The 22,964-nt window shown below is 47.1% G+C and overlaps 1 protein-coding gene across 1 annotated transcript in view; it reads left to right on the top strand.

Annotated features, from left to right (window-relative positions):
* LOC147455282 (protein CNGC15b-like) overlaps window positions 1-22,964 on the top strand; it is a 50,176-nt gene that overhangs the window by 16,912 nt on the left and 10,300 nt on the right. The window contains exons 2-6 of the mRNA XM_086514099.1: window positions 10,824-11,364; window positions 12,800-13,012; window positions 13,364-13,674; window positions 20,742-20,853; window positions 20,954-21,190. Coding sequence (XP_086370225.1) covers window positions 10,824-11,364; window positions 12,800-13,012; window positions 13,364-13,674; window positions 20,742-20,853; window positions 20,954-21,190 — 1,414 coding nt within the window. The remainder of the gene's footprint in view (window positions 1-10,823; window positions 11,365-12,799; window positions 13,013-13,363; window positions 13,675-20,741; window positions 20,854-20,953; window positions 21,191-22,964) is intronic.

A 22,964-nucleotide genomic window follows, 5' to 3' on the forward strand; every position in this document is an offset into this window, starting at 1 on the left:
TTCTCAAAATCGAGAAGAAGTATCACCAGATCCTCACCACGGAGGCGAGCGAGGGCAGAAGCCTCCCAAAAAGTAAAGATGTAGTCAAGGATACTACGCTCCTTGACAAAACCTGTCTGTGTCCCGTGTATCATGCTCTCTAGAAGTGGTTGAATCCTCAAACTCAGAGCCTTGGCCAGAATTTTGTAGGTTGAGTTGAGGATGGTGATTGGCTGCCATTGTCGAATCTCATCCAAGGAGCCACCCTCCTTGGGAATAAGGTAGATCAGACCCTCACTCATGCTGTCAGGCATCTCTCCTGTGTGCAGGATGTACTGAAAAGCACTGCAGAGATCTGAGCCAAGCAAGTCCCAGCACTCTAAGAAAAAGCTGGGAGTCAAACCATCCTCACCTGGACAGCTACCACAGGGAAGTGCTCTGAGGGCCACATGGAGCTCCTCCAGCTGAAGAGGTAGCTCAAGCCTCTGGCGCATCTCCTCAGTCACAAGACAAGGCATCTGTGCCCAAATCTGCTCTCTGCATGCATCCCGACACTCTGACTAAAGCTTTGTTGATAGCAGGTCACGGTAAAAGTCAGTAGCAACTGCTTGCATGTCCTCTGGCTCTGAAGCAACTGACCCGTCAGGCCTCCTCAACTGGCTGACCCTGGCATGCGTATGTCGGGGTCCCACTGTCTCAAAGAAAGCCCCTGTCACGACTGTCACCCACCTGGGTCCACTGAGATGCCTGTCGATGGAAAGCAAACTCATGGGATCTCTCCTCTGTGCTGGCAAGCTCTTGGCAAGCCTGTTGCAACTGCTCCTCCAACCAAGGACTGTCTGGATGTTGCTCCTGCATCCTCTGCAAGGAAGCAACACCCCGTTGGAGACGCCACTTCTCTCTCGCTGCAGCGAGGCGGGCCATGGACTCCTGAAGAAATAGCCGACTAAGTTTAGCAAGTCCAAAGGCCACTTTGTGAGCAGGAGAGTCGTGTATGTCAAGAGCCGCCACTCGCTCTCTGAGTGCAAAGTCCAGCAAAACCCTCTCAGGGATACATAGCATCGTGCTCCCCCTCCTCTGTCTATCTGTCACTGTGAGGGTCACTGGTGCATGGTCCGAAAAAGAAGTCCCAACCAGAATGCAAACTGTCCCACCCAAGTCACAGAAGTGGTCACTAGTGTAGAAGCGATCTATTTGAGATAGATTCACTCCTCCCACTCTACGGTCCAAACAAGAGAAGGCCAAGTTGTCTAAGGGCCTCACAAAGCTAGAATGTAGAAGCGATCTATCCGAGATAGATTCACTCCTCCCACTCTACGGTCCAAACGAGAGAAGGCCAGGTTGTCTAAGGGCCTCACAAAGCTAGAATGCTGCCACACATCTGAAACCCGCAGAGTCATACATAACCTCTCCCAAGCTGCCAACTCAACTCCATGCACATAGTATGGCTACCTCCAATCTTGTCAGAGGGGTCCTCCAACATGTTGAAGTCACCCCCAATGCACCATTGCTCTACCTGCGGCAGAGACTCAACAGTATGAGACCAAAACTCGGCACGTGCATTTGCCACATTGGGCGCATAGATGTTCAGGAATCCCATGAGGCAACCCTGAATCTGCATAGTAATCCACTGAGCCCTGCTTGGCACAATAATCCCTCTGTCAACAATGGCCTGCTACAAAGAATTCGGAATAGTCATACATACCCCTCCCTGGATGCCTCCAGGTCCAAATGCAGCTGATCAAAACTTCTCATAGCGACCACGCAAAATCTGACCACACTGTCTAATGCTGCTCTCACAAAGATGATGCTCTTGGTAGCATAAGAATGTCAATCTCACCACCCACAAGGCATCTCTAAAGCTCCTGACATAGCCGACCCCTCTGACCACGAAACTGGGGCCCTCCTAATCCCTGCACATTCCATGAGATGATCCTCATGGAGTCAGTGAGAGAAAACAGATGTTGCCACAGCAGCCAACCTCGCTATCTTTGAGGCCGGGTTTGGATGGGGAGTAATCCGCATCCGAACGACCTCTAGACAAGCGTGAAAGGAGTGATTGTCCTACCCAGGCCCAAGCCAAGCGTGCAGCCCGAAGGGCTACATCCTTTGTCCAAGAATTCTCATGTACAAATACATAACAAGGAGGGCTCTGCGTGTCATCAAACAAATGCACCACAATGTGCCTGCAACCCGTTGCATCCGGAGGCGTGACGCTGAACTTGGCAAGAGGCCAAAGTGTCTACACCAGATCTGTCACCCCTATGTTCCCTGTGTGGTGTGAGAACTCAGTAGCCTGAATCTGGAGCCAGACTAGAACTGTGTGCTGGGTCCACTCTCTGGAATCCCTACCGCACAGCGGAAATAAGAAACCCACCGATGTGTCCAGAGCCTCAATGCCTCTAGCTGCAAGAAAGAGGACATGGACTCGAAAGCAAGGCTCCTCCAAATCAGGAGAAGAGTTATCCAGGAACCGTGTGAAGCTGCAGTCGAACAAGTCCTAGCGTCTGCGAATGTCAAAGCTAGTCAAACCTCTAGGGACTGCTGCAAAAGGAGTAGTCTGAACTATAAAAGGCAGCCTCAGGTGGGGTTGTCCCTTCCGAGCCACATGGCTCGTAGCGAAAGAACTATCAAGAGAACGCCTCGCGGCAGACGCGTGTCCAGTCCCCTGCGTCTGAGGACTGGAGGAGGGGTCGAGAGATGAGGCTGTGGGCCCCACTGGGGAGAGAGGAGGAACGGGAGGCGGAGGTTGTAACAGACTTGGACACTCCAAGTCAAGATTCTACCGCGATACAACACAAATTCACTTCAAAACAGTTCACAATTGATTCGACACGACCCGACGGAGTTCTGTGCCAAGAGGTATTGGCCCCAAAGACTGGCGCCCCTTTCGGTATTTCTTTTTATATTAATCTTCGAGCAAAGAACAACTCCCGCGCGGGTGCTTGCTCTGAGACTCTGCGTCCAGATGCTCTGCAGAGGGAGCTCCCTTGGGTTCATTATAAAGGTTACAAGGGATGCTAAAAGCAGAGCCCCAAAAGCTTCAAAATCAAAAGCCTAAAATAAAGCAATTTTATCTCACAAGCTTTGCAAAATAAAGCAACTTGCGTAGAATTTTCCCCATCAAGCTTTGCGTAGACATTTCCCCTGCTTTTTCTCATCACAAAAAGCTGGAATTTCTGTACTGCCTGCCAGCGCTTTTTGCGGCGTGATTTACGGGGGCCATACGGCAGTGCCGCGTCAGCCTGCAGCGTGAAATCGGCCACGTCACCATTTTGGCCAGCTTTCCCGGGGCGGGTGTGTGTGTATAGGGCAGCCACGTCACCAGTTTGTGACAACGGTGGAGGAGGGGGAGGGGGAGGAGGCGGGGGGAAGAGGGCGGGAGAGGGGGGGCGGAGCGGCAGTGTCTGAGGGAGAAGGAGCTGGAGGTGGAGGTGGAGGAATTGAAGTGGATGGGGCCTCCTCAGGCGGGTCCTGCTGAAGGGGATCAAAACGGTTCCGAGTCGGAACTCAGTGCTGGTGAGCTGCACGAGGTCGGCCACGAGGGGGAGTAGTGGGGCGAGCCCGTCCCTGTCGGCGGTAGCCAGGCACCTACTGCCAATCGTCAGCTGTTTGATCGTTGGTCTCAGTCGAGGTACGAGCCTGTGCGTCCTGTGTATTTGTCTACTGGGCATGCTCAACCTTGGGAGGCTGCGCATGCACTGTGGGTCGAGGTCTCTTGCGAGGACAGGCCTTTGCCAAATGGCCCATCTGTCTGCAAATGAAACATTGATTCGGGAGGTCCGAATACTCCACGCTTTGACGGAACCAACCTCTACTCACCCGAGGTAGTAGGATGACCTTCGGTAGAGTGTGGGTGTCCCGAATCAGAACACGTACTGAGGGGATGCCAGCCGCCTTGGCAGCTATAGAGGCTACCGTGCGAGGTGTCTCCAGGACAGTCCCAATTGCTAAGCCTATCTTGGAAAGGAGCGGAAGATACTCTCTCCGCAAGCCGGGGAAGCAGACTGAGATGGGCAAGTCTGCCTCCTCGACAAGAACGTCGGTAGCTAGGCCGAAACCGTGGCGCCACTGTCGAAAGTGTGCTCGAACTGCTCGGATGGCAAGGGGGCTCATCGCAATTGTCACGTGACACATCCAGCCCTATGTGTCCGTGGACAAGCTACAGTATGATCAGGGTTCAGTCAGTCCAGTTAGTTTAGATTTAGAAGTGATCTGGCACTTTTGTGAGTCTATTCGTAGACTGTGCATGCCCAGTCACTTAGTGTAGATGCATATCCTCTGGTTGCACGCAGCATGATCATCAATATTCCCTTCAGAATCCATCAGATTCAGTCAGGGGAATTTTCCAGTGCATTTAGCCTATTTTGCCTATTTTTGGTTTTTTTCACTTATTATTTTTAAGTGACTTTCCAACAAAAGTAGGTAGGGCAATTTTGCTAAGTTAATATATAAGCACTAAATGGCAGAAGAGGCAGCAGGAGCACATGCTCAACAGGCACCTTCTCATCAGGAACCCCGCAGTACCCTCAGCATCGCCACATTGAGCCTAGCGTTCTGTTCTCCACCAACACCTAGCCCTGGCGTTTTTGCATACCATCAGCACCCCACAGCCTTGGCGTTTTCAGCCATCCCTTGATCGCCAGCAGACCGAGAACCACCAGCGTTTTTCACAAATGCTACTAGCAGTACCAGATTGGCCTAGCGTTTTTGCTATTGCTACCCTATGCTGCCAGCGTTTTCATATTCAGCCTGATTTGAAGGAGATACATCAGCGTTTTCAGCATTAGACATGACAGCAGATTCAGCCCTAGTTGGTTGCAGAGGATCCCTAAATTCAGCCCTCGAAAACGCAGCCAAAACAGTCATTTTCAGCCACCGAAACAGCCCCGAAATTCAGCAGATAGAAGACCACAGATTTCAGCCCTAAAGTTGTCGTCGTCATCACTGTCGTCATCGTCGACATAGCCTAGACTTGCATCAGTCTCATGCATACCATTTGTACTAGATTGTGCAATCAAAAAGTAGACCACTCTCGCCGACAAGAGTGGGGCCTTCTGAGGAGGGTTTTACAACGTCTCTGGTGTCGTATCTCTCTTCTCTCTCTATCTCTCAGTCTCATTCACTTGCACGCACAGTGTCCATTCACTTTGTTTGTGATCATAGCATTCTCTCATTAAGAACGGAAGGCTCTCCCTTTCATAAGAACAAAAGGAACCTTGAGCACAGTTGGGAGCACTCATCTTGAGCAAATCGCAAACAATCATTCCACTGCACCTAACATTGGTATCAGAGCTTTGACAGTGTTCTGTATCACTCAAGGAAAGAACCACAAGAATCACAAGATTTTTTTTTTTGCTTGTTGCGGTCGCACGAACCCAAGTTCGCTTGGGCGTGTCGATTCCTATCGTGTTGTTGAAGAGTGACAGGAATCCCAAGAAAGAAGGGCTTGTCCAGCCTCTCCTTGTGTCTCTTTTCACTCATTGAGAGCGGATCGTGCACTTAGCGGCCGGCCAATCGACGTGAGGTGGGAAAAAGCAACCTTGGTGTGAGCGCAAGGCCACCAAGGGGTGCGCCCGCAGAAAGGAGTAGAACTCGGGTGAAGAGAAGATCCTTCTCAAACGTGATTTGCAAGCGAAAGAAAACCTCAAGAACCTCAAGAACCAAGACCCGCAAGAAAACCCAAGTTCCTTGTGAACTTAAGAACTCAAGAACCCCCAAGAACCCAAGTTCTTCGTGAACTTAAGAACCCACAAGAACCCACGATTGCAAAATGGTCATCACTCCAAGCGGAATGGATACTTCGCTTGGAGGTGATGAGCATGAGAGAGGCGAAGAAGAATTTTCCCCACTAGGAGGTTTTTCCGACCCTCCCCCTTCACCATCTACGACAAGGATTGCACTAACTCCTATGGAGGTTTTCGACAAGAGTATGATAGACAGGAAGTTAGAAAGCGAAGAAAGAATCGCAGCCATCGAGCATAAGTACCAAGAAAGAATGGCAGCCATAGCGCGTGAGAGCGATCAAGCACGCTTAGAAGCCAAAGCAAGAGAAGCAGAATTTGATCGAGAGAACAAAGCAAGAGAAGCAGAATTTGATTGAGAGAACAAAGCAAGAGAAACAAAATTTGATCGCGAGAACAAAGAAAGAGAAGCAAGATTTGTTCGCGAGAACAAAGCAAGCATGCAAGAGTTCTTGCGACTCTTTTCTCAAGTCCAGGCACAGATGCAAGAGAATCGGGAAAAGGAGAATCTCTCAGTCTCTTCTTCTCCCAAGCATGACACACAGGATTTGCATGATTATGAGAAGCATGAAGATTTGAATGATAATGATTTACATGATGGTTTGGATGACAAAGATAAGCATGATGATTTGCATGATCAAGATGTGATTTCTCACAAGCATGATGAGTTGCATGAAGAAGATGTGATTGTTCACTAGGATGAGGTGTTAGTGGATGCTTTTTCTAGCGAAGCTAACCTCGTTGCAGATTCGATCAATCACGAAGGATCGATCTTGGCTCTCGAGCCTAGGTCCAAAGAACCCTCAGTATTATGTGTTCGCATGATTGATACGCACGCATTGTTCGAGTGTTTCATTCGTGATCGTTTCGTGTATTTTAGTCATCGTCTTTATGTGATCCCTTTTCCTAGGAATGACATATTGTATGTTGAGCACGTTTCTCTCATGGATGAGCACGAATGTATGAGGATTTTTCATGAAAAGCTGAAAAGTATGTATGTAAGGAAGTCACGTTCCATGTCTCTTCCTTGGCATGACACATTTGTAGAAAGAGCACATGAAAGTATGAGCACCAAGCATGGCATTTCCGTTGTGAATTGCCTTAGTTGATCGCTCTAGATCATAAGAGAAAGATTCGATCTCATTGTTTGCGTGTGTGTGGTGAACGGGTTGTCACTCCGTCTCTATGTTCATCTACATTGCATACACAGTCTTTAGCGAAGACAAGGTTTTTTTCACTCACTTTACATGGAATGGGTATGTTCATGTTTTTGTGTTGGAAGTGGTTTCAGGAATTATCAACCATGGAGATTCTTGAAGATGGAAGAAACACGACTCTCGACGAAGTTGAAGCATTAAAGGATCCACAAAAGACTTTGTGTCGCTTTCGACGCGGCCCAAAGAAGCAAGCGTTGCAGACCTTTATGAAGTTCAAGTACCGCACGACCCGCACATCAGAGTGGGCCGGCGAAGAGTCCCTTCCAGGATTCCCAATGCTATTGGCGATCTCCCTCGATGCCATGCAGTTCGGTACCAGTACCTCACTTTGAAAAGGAGGGGATGTCACGTGACACATCCAGCCCTATGTGTCCGTGGACAAGCTACAGTATGATCAGGGTTCAGTCAGTCCAGTCAGTCTAGATTTAGAAGTGATCTGGCACTTTTGTGAGTCTATTCCTAGACCGTGTATGCCCGGTCACTTAGTGTAGATGCATATCCTCTGGTTGCACGCAGCACGATCATCAGTATTCCCTTCAGAATCCATCAGATTCAGTTAGGGAAATTTTCCAGTGCATTTAGCCTATTTTCCCTATTTTTGGTATTTTTCACTTATTATTTTTAAGTGACTTTCCAACAAAAGTAGGTAGGGCAATTTTGCTAAGTTAATATATAAGCAAACCCAAGTTAGCACTAAATGGCAGAACAGGGAGCAGGAGCACATGCTCAACAGGTACCTTCTCATCAGGAACCCCGCTGTACCCTCAGCATCGCCACATTCAGCCTAGCGTTCTGTTCTCCACCAACACCTAGCCCTGGCGTTTTTGCATACCATCAGCACCCCACAGCCTTGGCGTTTTCAGCCATTCCTTGATCGCCAGCAGACCGAGAACCACCAGCGTTTTTCACAAACACTACCAGCAGTACCAGATTGGCCTAGCGTTTTTGCTACTGCTACCCTATGCTGCCAGCGTTTTCATATTCAGCCTGATTTGAAGCAGATACAGCAGCGTTTTCAGCATTAGACACGACAGCAGATTCAGCCCTAGTTGGTTGTAGAGGATCCCTAAATTCAGCCCTCGAAAACGAAGCCAAAACAGTCATTTTCAGCCACCGAAACAGCCCCGAAATTCAGCAGATAGAAGACCACAGATTTCAGCCCTAAAGTCGTCGTCGTCGTCACCGTCGTCACCGTTGTCATCGTCGACATAGCCTAGACTTGCATCAGTCTCATGCATACCATTTGTACCAGATTGTGCAATCAAAAAGTAGACCACTCTCGCCGACGAGAGTGGGGCCTTCGGAGGAGGGTTTTACAACGTCTCTGGTGTCGTATCTCTCTTCTCTCTCTATCTCTCAGTCTCATTCACTTGCACGCATAGTGTCCATTCACTTTGTTTGTGATCATAGCATTCTCTCATTAAGAACGGAAGGCTCTCCCTTCCATAAGAACAAAAGGAACCTTGAGCAAAGCGCAAACAATCATTCCGCTGCACCTAACAACAATGACCTTGGACGCCATCTCGGGGGTCTCAAACTCTATCTGGTACATCGAGGATCTTACTCACCTCTGCGAGAAGGGGGGCTTGAAGGAGATCGCGTACCTCCCCTTTGCTGGCTCTAGTGCCGAGAATCTTGCAAATAACAGAGGTGGCCTGAAGGCGCGAAGGCGCGCCACCTCTGCCTCTAAGCTCGCTTGCTCTGTCGGCGAAAGTGCAAGTCGGATGGTGGGTTCTGCGGGGTCGGGCGAGGGGGCTGCAATGGAGTCCCTCTGTGGCGAAGCAGTATTTTCCATCTGTGTCTGCTGCGGAGAAGGTGGTCGAGGGCGTCACTGAATGCGAGGTGAAGCGAGTGAGCAGGGCGGTTGACGACGCGAAGAGGGAGAAGGGGACGGGTGAGCAAGGTGAGAGGGCCGCGAGGCGAGCGAGGGAGGGGCTGGCGGGATGCTGCAGGCAGCGCGATGCGAGCGTGGGGGGGGGGGGGGGGGGGGGGGGGGGGGTTTGCTGCAGGCAGCGCGAGAGGGGGGGAGGCTGGCGGGATGCTGCAAGAGTGGGTGGGGGGCAGCACGCTGAGAACAGGTGGGGAGGTGAGGGCAGTGATGCGAGGGGGGGGGGGGGGGGTGCGGGCAGCAGCAGCAGCGAGCCTGAATGTACACACTAGTTTGACCAATTAGTAATAGGAATTTCACTAATTTTAGCTAGTTCATACACTATTTTTTTGCTATAATTCATTAATCTGTAGCGTTCTATGCACACTGACTTGCACTCTCAGATGCATAAAGCATGCTTATGTTACCAATGGTTGCTTTTGTTAAGATTCAGTATGTTTGTGGAGCTATTCTGTATACAATAGTGTATGTTGTGGCGCATGCCAATCAGGAGTGTTTGATGTTTGCATGGAAGCAAAAATTTGTTTTTTTAATGTGTGTTGTGTGTTTGTGTGCATCAACAGGCATGGATACTACTCGATGTTCACATTCTTCTAAGGACTAAAACTGTTCTCTCTTATGGCAAATTTGATCTCCTTAAAGAAATTTTTGTAAGAGAAATGGCATTGTTATGTAAATGCCCAAACTGTCAAAACTTGCAAAGCTCTCTTTCACATCTATGCAGTAGTGAGCATGCACTGAAGTGCATGTGTTCATTTGTCCTTTATGGTGGTGTAAACTCACATGTAGAGCATCATGAGGCAGAAAATCAGACTAAGTGATTGTCAAAAAGTCAACAGATTAGCCTCTTACCAATGGAAATGCATGCAGTGTACTTGATGAGGAGAGCACAAAAAAATAAGCAGGCTAGAATATGCCAAAATGACTGATGCGAGTTCTGCGTGACAGTAAATTGGATCCACTTTTGTCTGGTCGTGCTTGCTCGGCCTCTCGGCATGCATCTTATCCATCAGAAAATTATGCTTTGGTTGTACATATGTGTTGAGGAGCATGCTTTCTTTTTTATGAGAGAATTGGTTGATACTATTGTGGAGAATGGCACATGGTCTTTTGTGATTCAACACATGACAAAATGGCCATAGGTATAGCGGGTTTATCAGGAGAAATCTCATTGTGAACGAGTGTCCAAATTACTGGTCCTGCTGTCTCCTCAAAAATCTGACGAGGAGCATCTACCAATGCTTGTCTGTCTCAATGGTGTTTCCATCACTGGTGTATTCTCCTGTGTGTTGTGCTGTCATAAGTTTTGATTCCATCGATCCTCTGTGCTTAATGGCGTCCACTCCTGGCCTTCTGCTGCTTCCGTATGTGAAGAACAAGAGGTTGCTTCTCTCATAAAAGGATTTTGATGACTTTCCAGCTTTCTCTCTCTTTCTGAATGTCATCATTGAGCATGTAGAGTTGTTTTTTCCTGTGTAATTTCTCTTTTTTCTCTCCAAGGGATCCATTTTTGGTGATTTACAGAGACTGGAGTTGCTCTATGAGGGGATGCACTAGGGTTGTTGTCTTCTTATTGGTCAGTTTATGATAAGGCCTTGGCAGGGCCTTTTGTTCCCTGAATGTTTTTATTGAAATCTGTTTCATCTTACAAAACTAGTACTAAAATATTCAAGACAGCCTTAGCAAGGAAGTATAACCCTATTGCTTGTTGCAATGTCAAGTATGCTGAGGGTCTCTTAAATTGGCAATGTCAACTTCAGATTTTTCTTACAGTTGCCAAGGGTGCATCTAAGTACTTCATGGTTTTTGTAATGGCTGCTCAAGTGGTCCTTATTTGAATTGATGATTTTATTTGTGGAACTCAAAAAAAGCCCTTCTCTGCTTCCTTTTCTTCTTGAAGAGATTGGGAGGAGGTATTTCATATTAGATCAAAAGTTTGCTTTCCCCTCAGAAGGTACAAGGACGAGGTTACGATCAAAGTTTGTATTCTTATAGGTACCAAGATGGTCAATATGCGAATCATGATGCACCATATGGATACAACCAGGGTAGCAGTAGATCAAAGAGGACAGTTTCTTTGACCAAATCTTTAAGAAGGGGCTCTGATGGCTTGCTCAGCTTTGGGAAGTCTATTGGGAAGGGAGTGACCAAGGTCTTTGCAGAGGATCACAAGGCCTCTGAAAGAAAGGTCCTCGATCCAAACAGCCAATTTGTGCAGCAGTGGAACAAAATATTTTTGCTCTCCTGCCTATTGGCCTTGATTCTGGATCCTCTCTTCTTCTTCTTACCTGCCATTAGTGATGATGATTGCATCAAACTAGACAGAAAATTGCAAGTGGTCATAACAGTTCTTCGCAGCATCACAGATACCTTCTATCTTTTGCATATGGCTCTTCAGTTCCGAACAGCATATGTGGCGCCAGCATCTCGAGTGTTTGGCAGAGGAGAACTGGTTATTGATTCCAGGAAAATAGCAAAACGTTATTTGCTGAGAGATTTTTGGCTGGACCTTGTTGCGGTTCTTCCCATTCCACAGGTATCTTCATTCTTGTCTACAGCCTTTACAATAGCTGTTTCAGTGTGCTTGAAATTCATCATTGTTCAAGTTTCAAGGTTTTGAGATTTGTCTGAGGCCCTGAGTATCAACTACTTTGCTAGAATTCAATATTTGTCTTCTTAAGTATTTATACAAACATGGTCCTTGTTCCCTGGGGGTCTTGTCATGCAAGGGTGTCCAATGGCACTTTATTGATCTAGCAATGTCTTTGGAACAGTAACATTCAAAATTTCATGTTGTCTTACAAAGGCATAGGTTGTTTCTAGAAAGGGGCGTGTCGGAACCTTTAAGGCCTGCATGGCTATCACCAGACTTTCAGGGCTCAAGGGAAGTGAAAAACGGATTTTCCTTTCGTCAAACTCCTCTGCAACGGATTCAAGGAAAGCAAGTTTTCATATCATGTGGCTTGAGTGATTTCAACACAAGAGATCACATACTTCTAGACATAGGGTTTGCACATGCTGATACAGAATGAGAACTGATCTTCTTCCTTGCAGCCTGTCTAACCTGTTGAGATCTTGCATGGCTGTAGACTCTAGAGCGATAGAAAAGGGTTTAAGGAGACAAGTAGATTACCATTTGACACGTAAAGAACCCATAATTCTGATAGAAAAAGTTGCACGCGCAGAAATGCTGCTACAAGGCTTTTGAAAAATGCCTTTCAAGGGTTCAAGAAAGATGCACAATGATGAATCGTAGAAGATCTTCAAGGCTGCTACGATGCGATTTTGTACGTTTAGTGATGGTCTTGCAACACACGTGAAGGTATTTTTTTACCTGTAGGTGAAAATCAGTTTAGTCGGCATTTGCAGGCATCCAGACATGATGAGTGAATATCTCATGAGCCAAGCACTTGTTGGCTAACCGCAACAGAAAACTGCCTCAGTAGTGGTCATTTAATTTTATGACAACTAGTTGCCAAGAGTGTGCATGCTATTCAAAATAAAGCAGCATGGTGAAAGACGTTGACACTTTCTAATTTAGGTTTCTTTCCATGTAGTGTGATACAGCTACCTAGAATTTGCTAGCCCTTTGCTCCCTTTCGATCTTTTTTGTACCTCTTTGATGAAGTTGGGAGAATTGTAACTACATGGTAATCCTTCCGCATTTTCAGATTTGACTTGCATACAGTTTGTGCATGTCGTTTGTTTTTCTCTTTTTGATTCTAGTAGGTATTGAGGTAAAACGATGCTCCAATTTTGTGGCGCTTTATGATGAGAGGTATAATCAGTTGTACCTTTTCCTTGTCTCGTGGGTCATGTTGGTCTTCAAGTGACATTAATACATCTTTCTTTCTTTCTTTCTGAGCAGAATTTGTTTATGTTGGTCATATATGGTGCTGATTAGCTTAGTGACCACATATGGTTTTGCATGGCTTTTTGCTGTTTCTCAATGATCTATTGTGGTCCTGCAGGTGGTTATATGGATTATTGTTCCATCTACAAATGGCCCAAAGGCATACCATATAAAGAATGCACTTCGCTATATCATATTTTTCCAGTTTATCCCAAGATTGTACTTGATCTTTCCATTAACTTCACAAATCGTGAAAACTGCTGGTGTGATAACAGAAACAGCATGGGCAGGTGCTGCATACAATTTGGGGCTTTACATTCTTGCCAGTCAAGTGAGTTTTGTTTGTTGGCTCGTTGTTTTCTTGTTTGATTCTCTCATCTTCACCAGGGCTCTCATTGACTGATTGCTGAGTAAAAATAATCTCAAAGAATCTCAAAGAAGTGGTTATGTGTCCGTTCTAGAGTCTCTTGGTCTTATTTCATCAGCATGGAAAAGCACTTTTAATGATTCAAAATTTTAAATCTCCGAAAAAGAAAAAGAAAAAAAATAGTTTGAGCAGAAACAGAGTTTGAGCAGTCACAGCACTAAAAGGCGATTCTCAGATGACGTGACACACTATTGTGTGCAAAGCTGTATGGGTGGGGAATCTCTGATCTGTGGTTTTGAATTTTCTTTTGTACAGTTTCTTGGAGCTTGCTGGTATTTTTTGTCGATTGAACGTAAAGATACATGCTGGCGGCAGCAATGTAGGAATACCAGTGCTTCTCCACTAGGAGCCGGGCCTTGCCGGCTTGATTATCTTTACTGCAGTGGTGCTTTTGATGTTGCTCAGAGGCAAATCTGGCATGCCAATACACAGGTCTATTCAAATTGCAAAGATCCAAATGTCTTTGATCTAGGAATCTACCAGCAAGCATTTGACAAAAATATTCCGTCGTCCACCTTTAGGAACAAGTATCTTTACTGCCTATGGTTTGGTTTACAGCAACTAAGGTAAAATCAGCTTCACGACATTGTCGCATTGGAGACATTAAAGAAATGTTTTTTCTTGAAGGTTGTGGTGCTCTTTGAGGTGTGCAGTTGTAGTCTCGTTTTAAGAGAGGTCAAAATGACATAGGAGGCCGAGCTTTACATATCCTTATGCGACAGTATGTCAGCTTGGTTACAGTACCGAATAAAATGACGAAAATAATCGTGTAAACACCCAGGGTATTAGCAATGGGGAAGGTAAAGCTTGTTACCTGGGCCAAAGTGGCTCAAGATCTCGTAACGTACAGTGTACACTTGATATGTGTCTCAAAACAAAATTGACGGATTAGCGAATTTTGAGTACACAGCCAAACTAACCATTGCCAGGAGCTTTCTTGCTTTGCATGCTGTAGATTACAGATTCTATAGCAATCCATTAAGTAGCTATTTGGAAATTTCGGTGAGGGCTCAAGGCCAAGGATTATCATACTTTTATTTGAGTGTCACAGCTTGATGGCGTGGTTCTAGCCTGAATGGCCACTTACAGGCACAATTTGACTAGAGGCAGCTGCAGCTCAAGGGACCCAAATCTGAGCTGGCGTCTGTGATTTATGGCACAAAATGTGGAGCAGATTACGGGAGTGTTTAGAAAACACGTAGTGATTTTATGCTGGGAAAGCATTTTGGGAGCGAGTTTATTAAAGCAGTTGACTATGGATATGCTTTTAAGCATCATATAATTATAACAGATGACTTTGGTGCTTTTTTTTTTATAGAAAAGAAAATATTTCCATTAAAAAATCACCTCAAGGGCACATACCCTAAGGTAAAATTATATCAAAGTAATACAATAGAGATTCAACCATAAATGGTATCACCAAAAGATAAAAGTCCTAGGGCAATCTAAAGTACAAGATTGCCGCAATGGGGATTGAGCCTAGACGACCTCCTAGGCTTAGAGGTCAAGCCTTCTCCTCAGCAGATTTCTGCCATAGAAGGGAAATGTCGCTTGTAAGCTGCATTGAAGTGCTTTAGTGTGCCGCAACCATGGTCTGCCAATAAGCAAAGGGAAGCCGCCCTCAACCTGTGGAAGTCGAACCACCACAAAATTCAGACTAAATGTAAAGTCTTGCACTTGCAATTGCACCTTGTCGACTATGCATAGAGGATAAACAATTCTTTGGTCAACCAAAGTCACTGTGAATGGGGCGGGCATAGTAGGTTGGAGACCTAATGCCAGCATAGTGAATTCAGGCACGAGATTGATACCAGATCCCCCATCAACTATGACACCTGAAAATTGTTGCCCCAAGTAGACACAGTTAGACGGGGACTCTTGTAATCAGTGAGAGAGGCAGAGGACTCAGAGGGTTGCACCAGGAGGTGCCCGCCACAGGACCCTACACTCGGGTACAGAGATTGAATGAGTGTCACTTCGAAGATTTGCATCCAGCTTTAGCATGTCGTAAAGGGAGACTTGTTGAAAGGTGTTCTTCAAGATGGTCTCTGCTGTAAGTTTCACACTTTTGGGCAAAGCTGGCTCGGGGGCTTTGATTTGCTGCAAGTCAGCTATTGCTTCCAAGAAGGCCCCATCAATCTCAGATAGCATAGAGGTCGGTCGGTTGGCACCAGGGGATGGCGAGTCAGATGTGGCAGTTGGACTATGTTGTTGAGAACGAATTGGAGAAGGTGGAGTTTTAGGAAGATTGAGGCCTAGGGCTGCTCGTTGTGCCTAGTGAGGACACCAGCGGACGACTCCGCTTGTTGCGCCTTATCCTTAGGGGTAACCACATGTGTAGCAGGTGATGGTTGAGGAATGGTGCTTATTGCAATCGGGTTGATCTTCGGAAATGTAAACTCTTGTTGGTTTGGACTAGGGTTTTGAAGACGTGGAGGCGCGTTGCTTGGGACAACCTTTACTGTAATGATCTTTAGCCTCGGGGCAATGGCGGCAAGGCGGAGATCCTTCAGGTAGGGGACACTTGCTCTGGTAATGTCCATAGTCCCCACACCTATAGCATAGTATGCGGCGATTGGATAGGCGAGGTGGTCTCCGCTCTTGCTGCATGGGGTTGGTAGCTGAGGTGTAGAAGCGTTGAGGACATAGTTACCCGGAACGTGGAACGGGAATGGCGACGGGATCCCCACGGAACGGGGGAACGGCTAGGGGTTCGGAACGGGAACGGCGCGGAACGGGAGGTATAAAAAACACCCAAATAGTGCATTTTTTAGCTTCTTGTGTTTAAATACAAGGAGTATTAGAGTGCTTTGACTCTAATACTCACAAAAAACTCGTTTTGAAGACCATTCAATCTTGCTATGACTAGATGATGTGAGAGAGAGAGAGAGAGAGAGAGAGACTCGAGAGAGTGAGAGGGAGAGGGAGAGATTTGAGAGAGTGGGAGGGAGAGGAAGAGAGCTTGAAGGCTTAAAGCCTTGAGCCTTGAGAGAGTGAGTCTTGAGAGGGAGAGATCTTGAGAGTGTGAGAGGGAGAGAGCTTGAGCCTTGAGGATTAGCTTGTGGAGAGAAAGGGGGAGGGGGGTGCATTTTATGAGTCCTTGAGGCTTTGCACACTTCAAAAAGAAGCCCAAACATTTACTTCAATTTTTTCAATTTTTGCCAAATTTGTTTGTAGCCGTTGGCCGTTCCAAGGGCATTCCGGAACGTTTTGGGGGCGTTCGGAACGTTCCGGAACGGCCGTTCCGGTTTGCACTGGCCACCCGGAACGTCAAACGTTTCGGAACATTCGGGAAGGGAACTGCCCCCCCGGAACGCCGGAACGGGGGCTAGGGGGCGTTCCCCGGTAACTATGGTTGAGGACCTGCGGGGGCACTAGCATGATAAAAACTTTGAGATGGAAAGGTGCTTTGCATGCATCATTGGCATAGGAGGGGTTGTTAGTAAGGGTGGCATCTGGTTTGGTTGACCATAAGGAGAGACCATATGGGATGTAGGAGCTCCTCCTTTGTTGAAACGTCGGGGTGAGGCTCTGTTGTAGGTTTTCTAGTCCCTTCAGATAGTAGCACTCCTTGTCATCATGGCCGGACTTCTTACAGAAGTGACAGTAAGTTCGGAGCGGACATTCTTGCGGAGGATGCCCGGAAGAACGACAGGAGGAACACCAAACCATAGCTTTAGTCTCCTAATGAGCTTTGAGCTCCTCCAGCTCGCGCTTGAGATTGTCCAAAGCTTCTTGCTGTGGAAGCTTCTCCTACCGAAGAGAGAATGATCTCTCTTCTTGAAGAGCTCGTTGTAACTTCAAAGCTTCCAGTTCTCTACGTAAAGACGTCAAAGGATCAGAGGGACTTTCTAAATGTACAGAGGTGGTTTCTTCTGTCCGAGTAGCAACTGCAACAAACTCCTCTAGGGTGGTGTCAGGTTGGAGACTCTCCCGCAGTTTTTGCTGAGACGTTTTGGGAAGAGCCTTCTCTACCCACTTCTTAACCATGAATTCACTCGGCTGCTGAGGAAGCTTGGCGACCAAAGACTTTGTTATGGTCATGAGCTCTGCAAAAGTCTCTTTGGGCTGAAGCATTAGGTTGGCTAACTCATCCAGAACCTTTTCTTGGAAGTCCTCGGTCTGAAAGCTTCACATAATTGTTTTCTCAAGTAGTAAAGTGGTTTTCTGCAAACTGACTGTACCACTTGTCTGCTAAGCCATCCAAGGTAGATGGGAAGAGTACTAAGTAGGCGTCTTCGCGGTTGAGGCCTCAACCTCTACAGAGAGAAACAAACCTTCGAGCATGGTCATCGGCATCCTTTGTAGAGAGACCTTTGAAAGTCGGGAACTTGATGCTCACCTTAGCCAGGACGCTTGTAAGCTCCTCCATTGCTGTTTGTGCAGGCGATTGTGTAACACAGGGGATGAGAACTTTATTGGTGGGGGTGAGTTGGGAGGTGTAGAACTGGTTGAGGGACTGGAGGTAGCTGCAGGGGAAGGTAGGGGTAATGGGGCTGGTGTACTTCTATTTGGCACGAAGGGTTGACGCTTCCTGTGGTAATACTTCAAAGGACTTAGTAGTGGGCTTTGTCGCTCTTTTGACTGCCTTGTATGTGTCATGCAGTAACCAAAAGCCCACCCAAGCTTTGGGCATGAAGACCTTAATTTGCTGAAAACTGGTCCAATCGCCACTAGAGCAAGGCGAGAGAGAGATTGGACCACTTGGCTGGACCTGGACGAGAGAGACTAGACCAAGGCGAGTAACTGGACCACTTGGGTGTACCTAGACCAAAGAGACTAGACCAAGACGAGAGACTAGATCAGCAGGTCTAGAACTAAGACAAAGCCGACCCAGTCGAACCCAATAGAGCAAGACAGGTAGAGAGCTGAAACCCAACAGCTCCTCGACTTGACTTTGCTCTCTACACGGAGTGAGATTTCAGTTGAGGTCCCATCGGGCGTGCCAAAAATGAGAGCACCTATAGTGGAGATAATGTGTCGTGCTCTCTATAGTGGGTGCTCCTCAGTGTAGTGTGCGTGAGATCTCACTCCACAGAATGGAAACACAGAAGGCAATGAAGAACAGAAGAACAACAGCAAGCTGAAACCTGAACAGTATGAACATTGACTAACTCAAAGAAACCAATACAGACTCTAGCATGGCAGCACACTCAGCTCCAGCCCGGACTCATGGTACAATGGGGGTGTCGAGGCTGAGTTGTGCAGGGAAAACGTGAAGACGTGATGTGCGTGAACTCAAGATAATAGACTCAAACTACTGACCACATAAAAAGTACCTGATGATAGAGTGTCCAACGACTCCCACCAACCACACGTGTATCTCCTAAGAACCACAAACGGCTAGCAGATATCCAATCCAGCTAAGCCTATCTCCAAACTGAGGTGGTGGTGCTCAGAGGGCCACGGTGTCCACTTGACCACCATCCATATCACTTGCCATGTGTCATTGCCCAGGCCAAAGTCTGTCTAGTGTGAACTCCAACCCCAACTGCAACTAACTGCTTGTCTTGTGCCAGTGACACTGTAGCCCTGCTACAGCTTGAGGCAACCTCTTACATGGAACCTGTTGGTCAATACACAACGAGGTCACATGGGGTTGGCAGTAGACCCCATGTCTCATGGGTTCCCATGGCAGATGGTCCAGCCCGCACCTTGGGAAACTGGTTGCAGTTACTGAGGAGAGTCAGAGCATCTAGCTCTGTAGATGAGGGGGGTATAGAGCATGTGTCAGGACATCAACAAGGCTATATCAGCAGAGTGGCACACACCTCTCAAGCCGGTGGCTCCCAGCTAGATGGGGACCTTTACTCGCATTGAGGTCCTGATCGCATTTCGGGCCTGCTTCGACTGAGGCCTTTGCATGTTCTTTGAGGTTCAGCCAGAGGGTCGCCTCCACAGAGTTGCTTTCAACGAATTCGAGTTGTGTACATCAGAGGTGTGCTTGATCCTGACCCGGAAGATCTTACTTTGCGTGCTAGTGGATAGCTAATGCAGGATCAGCTGGCTATCCTGGAGTGCTTATACTTGTTCGACACGAACTCTTCCCAACCTTGGTTTTCAATGACCCGGCTGGGAGATGGATTGTCATCCAATGTATTGTTAATGGCGAAGTTTTCAAATTTGGAGGATTATATGCATACACAGATTGGAGGCGCTGGGCTTGGGAGAGTCGTACTCTGTTGCGAGTGCGGTGGGACCCTGGTGATTGGTTTTGGCGGGATCTTTTTGCTTCAGCTGATCACCCAGGGATCCCTTTTTTCCAGTACACACCTGACTGGGGTGCCACATACTGGCTGCTCGCAGAGAGGCACGCCGTGCTGCAGCAGGTCACTGGCAGGAGGAGGGTCTCACAGTGTAGTTCCTGACAGACTTTTGGGAGCACTTGTGGGACAACAGAGAGTCGAGGAGAGTCACCATGTTCCTATGGCTTGTCGCCCATCGAGCTACCATGGCGAGTTGGTTGGTCTACAGCCGCCACCTGGCGGGCTGTGCCACCCTTTTGAGTCACAGAGGCATTGTCTATGGGACTGCCCCATGGCGCAACAGGTTTGGCTTCAGATTCTACGGTTGATACCGGCCCTGTCGTCAGCTAGTTAGTACACTTGGGGTGCTACTGCCCAACACCATCCTCTTGGGCCCAGCAAATCGTTTTGAGCTGTCCTCAGCTAGCGTGATACAAGAGGGTGGGCCTACACTCCAGCGTGCCACAAAGCTTATGCCCCAGGAGTGGAGCAGTGAGAGAGAGCTTTGTTGGGAGCTTATTTGCAACCTGACTCTCTGGTTCATATGGAGGATCCACTGCTTCTGCATCTTCGAGGCCCGCCCCATTCCACCGGTGGAGACTATATGATATGGCTGGAGCTGTTCCATACACTTCGAGGTCAGTTCAAGAGAGGGCAGCTCTGACCGCATGTGAGAGCGCCGCGAGGCATTCCTATGACTTTGGCGTCTAGGGCCTTTCTACATGGTCCATGGGGCTCCTAGATGGCACTACCGGCCACCTGTGTTGTTGTTTCCTCCTCCCATATCCTGATTTAGTGGTCATTGTAGATATCTCACGTTTTCATCGGGAGAGTCTCCCCTCATGCTGATGTAGCCCAGTTTGTAGCCCAATGGGCAGCTTTATTAACTAATAAAATGATCTTTTTCTTGGAAAAAAGAAAAGGAAAAAGAAACAGTAGCTATTGAAGTAAAATTTTTATGGTTGAGACTTTCAGTGGAGCTAATGGTGGTGTGGTCATCAGTGGATTTCCAAGTGCTGGGGGCTTGCCAGAATATCACTTGCTTCAATCTGCATTCGATTAGTTCGAACCATCCAAAGTCATGTGTCTTAAATTATTTGATTTGTTTGAATTATCCAGAGTCGTGTGTCTTAAAGCTGACGTGTAAGGTGTCTATTTTTAGGACATTCTTCACCTAAGATGCCTTCACTCTTTGTTACCTGCAAGGTGATTGTGTCGCTATTATTTCCATTACAATTACTTCATCATACATGCACTCTTGCAGAAATGTTGGAATAGTGTCAGACGAACCATTATCTTATAACATTTTTGAAGACAATCACGTAACAAAGCTCTGGTGAGTGTATATCTGTATGTAACTAGGCTTCATATGTTGGATGTTTCCACAGTTCTCTTGGACAAAATCTCTCGACAAGCACTTTTATTGGTGAGATTGTATTTGCAATATTGATTGCTATCATCGGCTTATTGCTTTTTGCCCTTCTGATTGGTAATATGCAGGTAAGGGTCTTCCTATTTTCCTTCCATTGTTACTACTATGACATTTTACTTTTACTGTTAGGTGCTTAAGACTCATGATAATGCTGTGCCATGTTTCCAGACTTACCTACAATCTTTGGGGGTAAGGCTTGAGGAATGGAGAGTCAAGCAGAGTGACACGGAGGAATGGATGCAACACCGTCAGCTCCCACAAGATTTACGTGAACGAGTTAGACGTTTCAACCAGTATAAATGGGTGACTACAAGAGGGGTTGATGAAGAAAGAATTTTACAAAGCCTTCCAGCAGATTTACGGCGTGACATTAAAGGGCACCTATGTTTGCGACTCATTTTGCAGGTTCTATTCTATTCTATTCTCCAAAGAGGAAAGCAAGGTGTTTAAGCTTAATTTTAACTATTATAATACAGTTTTTATATCTCTGTCTACTTTCATGAAAGGCATGTTTAAAATCATCAAATTTTTCAAATGCATGTTCTTATGGTAGCATTCGCTTTGCACTATTGTTTCTTGGTATTTTCACTATTTAGAGGTTTTAGAAATAGTTCCCTGATTTCTTTCTGAGCATTTGAACATGTTTTTGTTGGAAGTCATCTCTTGCTCCACATTAGGACATTCTGTGCTGTTAATTAGCTAGTCTGTGTCCCCAAATGCCTGTCATGTACTTCGCAGCTTTTTGATCGTCTTCCTTTTCTTCCTGTTGGACTTGGAACATCGTTCGTAGGGTTGCCTTATTTTGGCATATGTAGTAGTAGAGACTATTAGGGATTTTTGGTGCTCTTCTCAATGTAACAATGCCAGTCTAGGCCATTGTGGCACCTTGACCTCAAATATTGTTTTACTGCAGTTGCATCTTGCATTGTAGAAGACTACTCAGGATTTCAATCTCCTTTATGGTGGGGGGGGCTTATTTTTGTATACTTTTGGCATCTGATCTATCACTATGGACAGACGCAAGGAGGATAGGGCCGGGGGGAAAAAGAACCTCCTAGTGAGGGCTAAAGTGCCACGTCCGTCCTTGAAATGGGGAAGCAGACAAGACTTGGGGTCCTAGGATTGTGCATGGCTAGTGTGAAATGGGCTAAGGCCAATGGGCCGTAGGTCATTTTGACTGGGACATCTTTTTTGGACAATGCACCAGTGATCCTCACTGTGACAGATAGACAGAGGAGGGGGAGCACGATGCTACGCATCTCTGAGAGGATCTTGTTGGACTCGGAGCTCAGAGTGCGAGTGGTGGCTCCTTGTATAGAGGGCTTGGACATGCAAGACTCCCGTGCTGACAGAGTGGCCTCTGGACTTGCTCAGTTTAGTCGTTTCTTTCTCCAAGAGTCTACGGCCCGCCTGGCTGCAGCGAGGGAGGAGAAGCAGCATCTCCGACGGGGCGTTGCTTCCTTGCAGAGGATGCAAGAGCAACACCCAAACAATCCTTGGTTGGAGGAGCAGTTGCAGCAGGCTCGCCAGCATAGAGGAGAGGCATCATGAGTTTGCTTTCCATCGACAGGCATCTCGGTGGATCCAGGTGGGTGACAGAGTGACTGGGGCGTTCTTTGAGGCAGTGGGACCCCGTCATGCGCACACCAGTGTCAGCCAGTTGAGGAGACCCGACGGGTCAGTTGCTTCAAAGCTAGAGGATATGCGTACAGGTGCTACTAATTTTAAACCTGACCTGTTGTCAGCAGAGCCTCAGTCATAGCGTCAGGATGCATGCAGAGAAGGTTTGGGCACAGATGCCTTGTCTTGTGGCTGAGGAGATGTGCCAGAGGCTTGAGCTGCCTCTTCAGCTAGAGGAGCTCTATGCGGCCCTCAGAGCACTTCCTTGAGGTAGTTGTCCTGGTGAGGATGGTTTGACTTCCAGTTTTTTCTTGGAGTACTGGGACTTGCTTGGCTCAAACCTTTGCACCGCTTTTCAGTACATCTTGCACACAGGAGAGATGCTTGATAGCATGAGTGACGGTTTGATCTACCTCATTCCCAAGGAGGGTGGCTCCTTGGATGAGATTCGGCAGTGACGGCCCATCACCATCCTCAACTGAGCTTACAAAATTCTAGTCAAGGCTCTGAGTTTGAGGATTCAACCACTTCTAGAGCATTATACATGGGACCTAGAGAG

Source organism: Adiantum capillus-veneris, chromosome 6 (assembly GCF_014529385.1).
Source record: "Adiantum capillus-veneris isolate H3 chromosome 6, ASM1452938v2, whole genome shotgun sequence".
In the NCBI taxonomy this organism is placed as follows: domain Eukaryota; kingdom Viridiplantae; phylum Streptophyta; class Polypodiopsida; order Polypodiales; family Pteridaceae; genus Adiantum; species Adiantum capillus-veneris.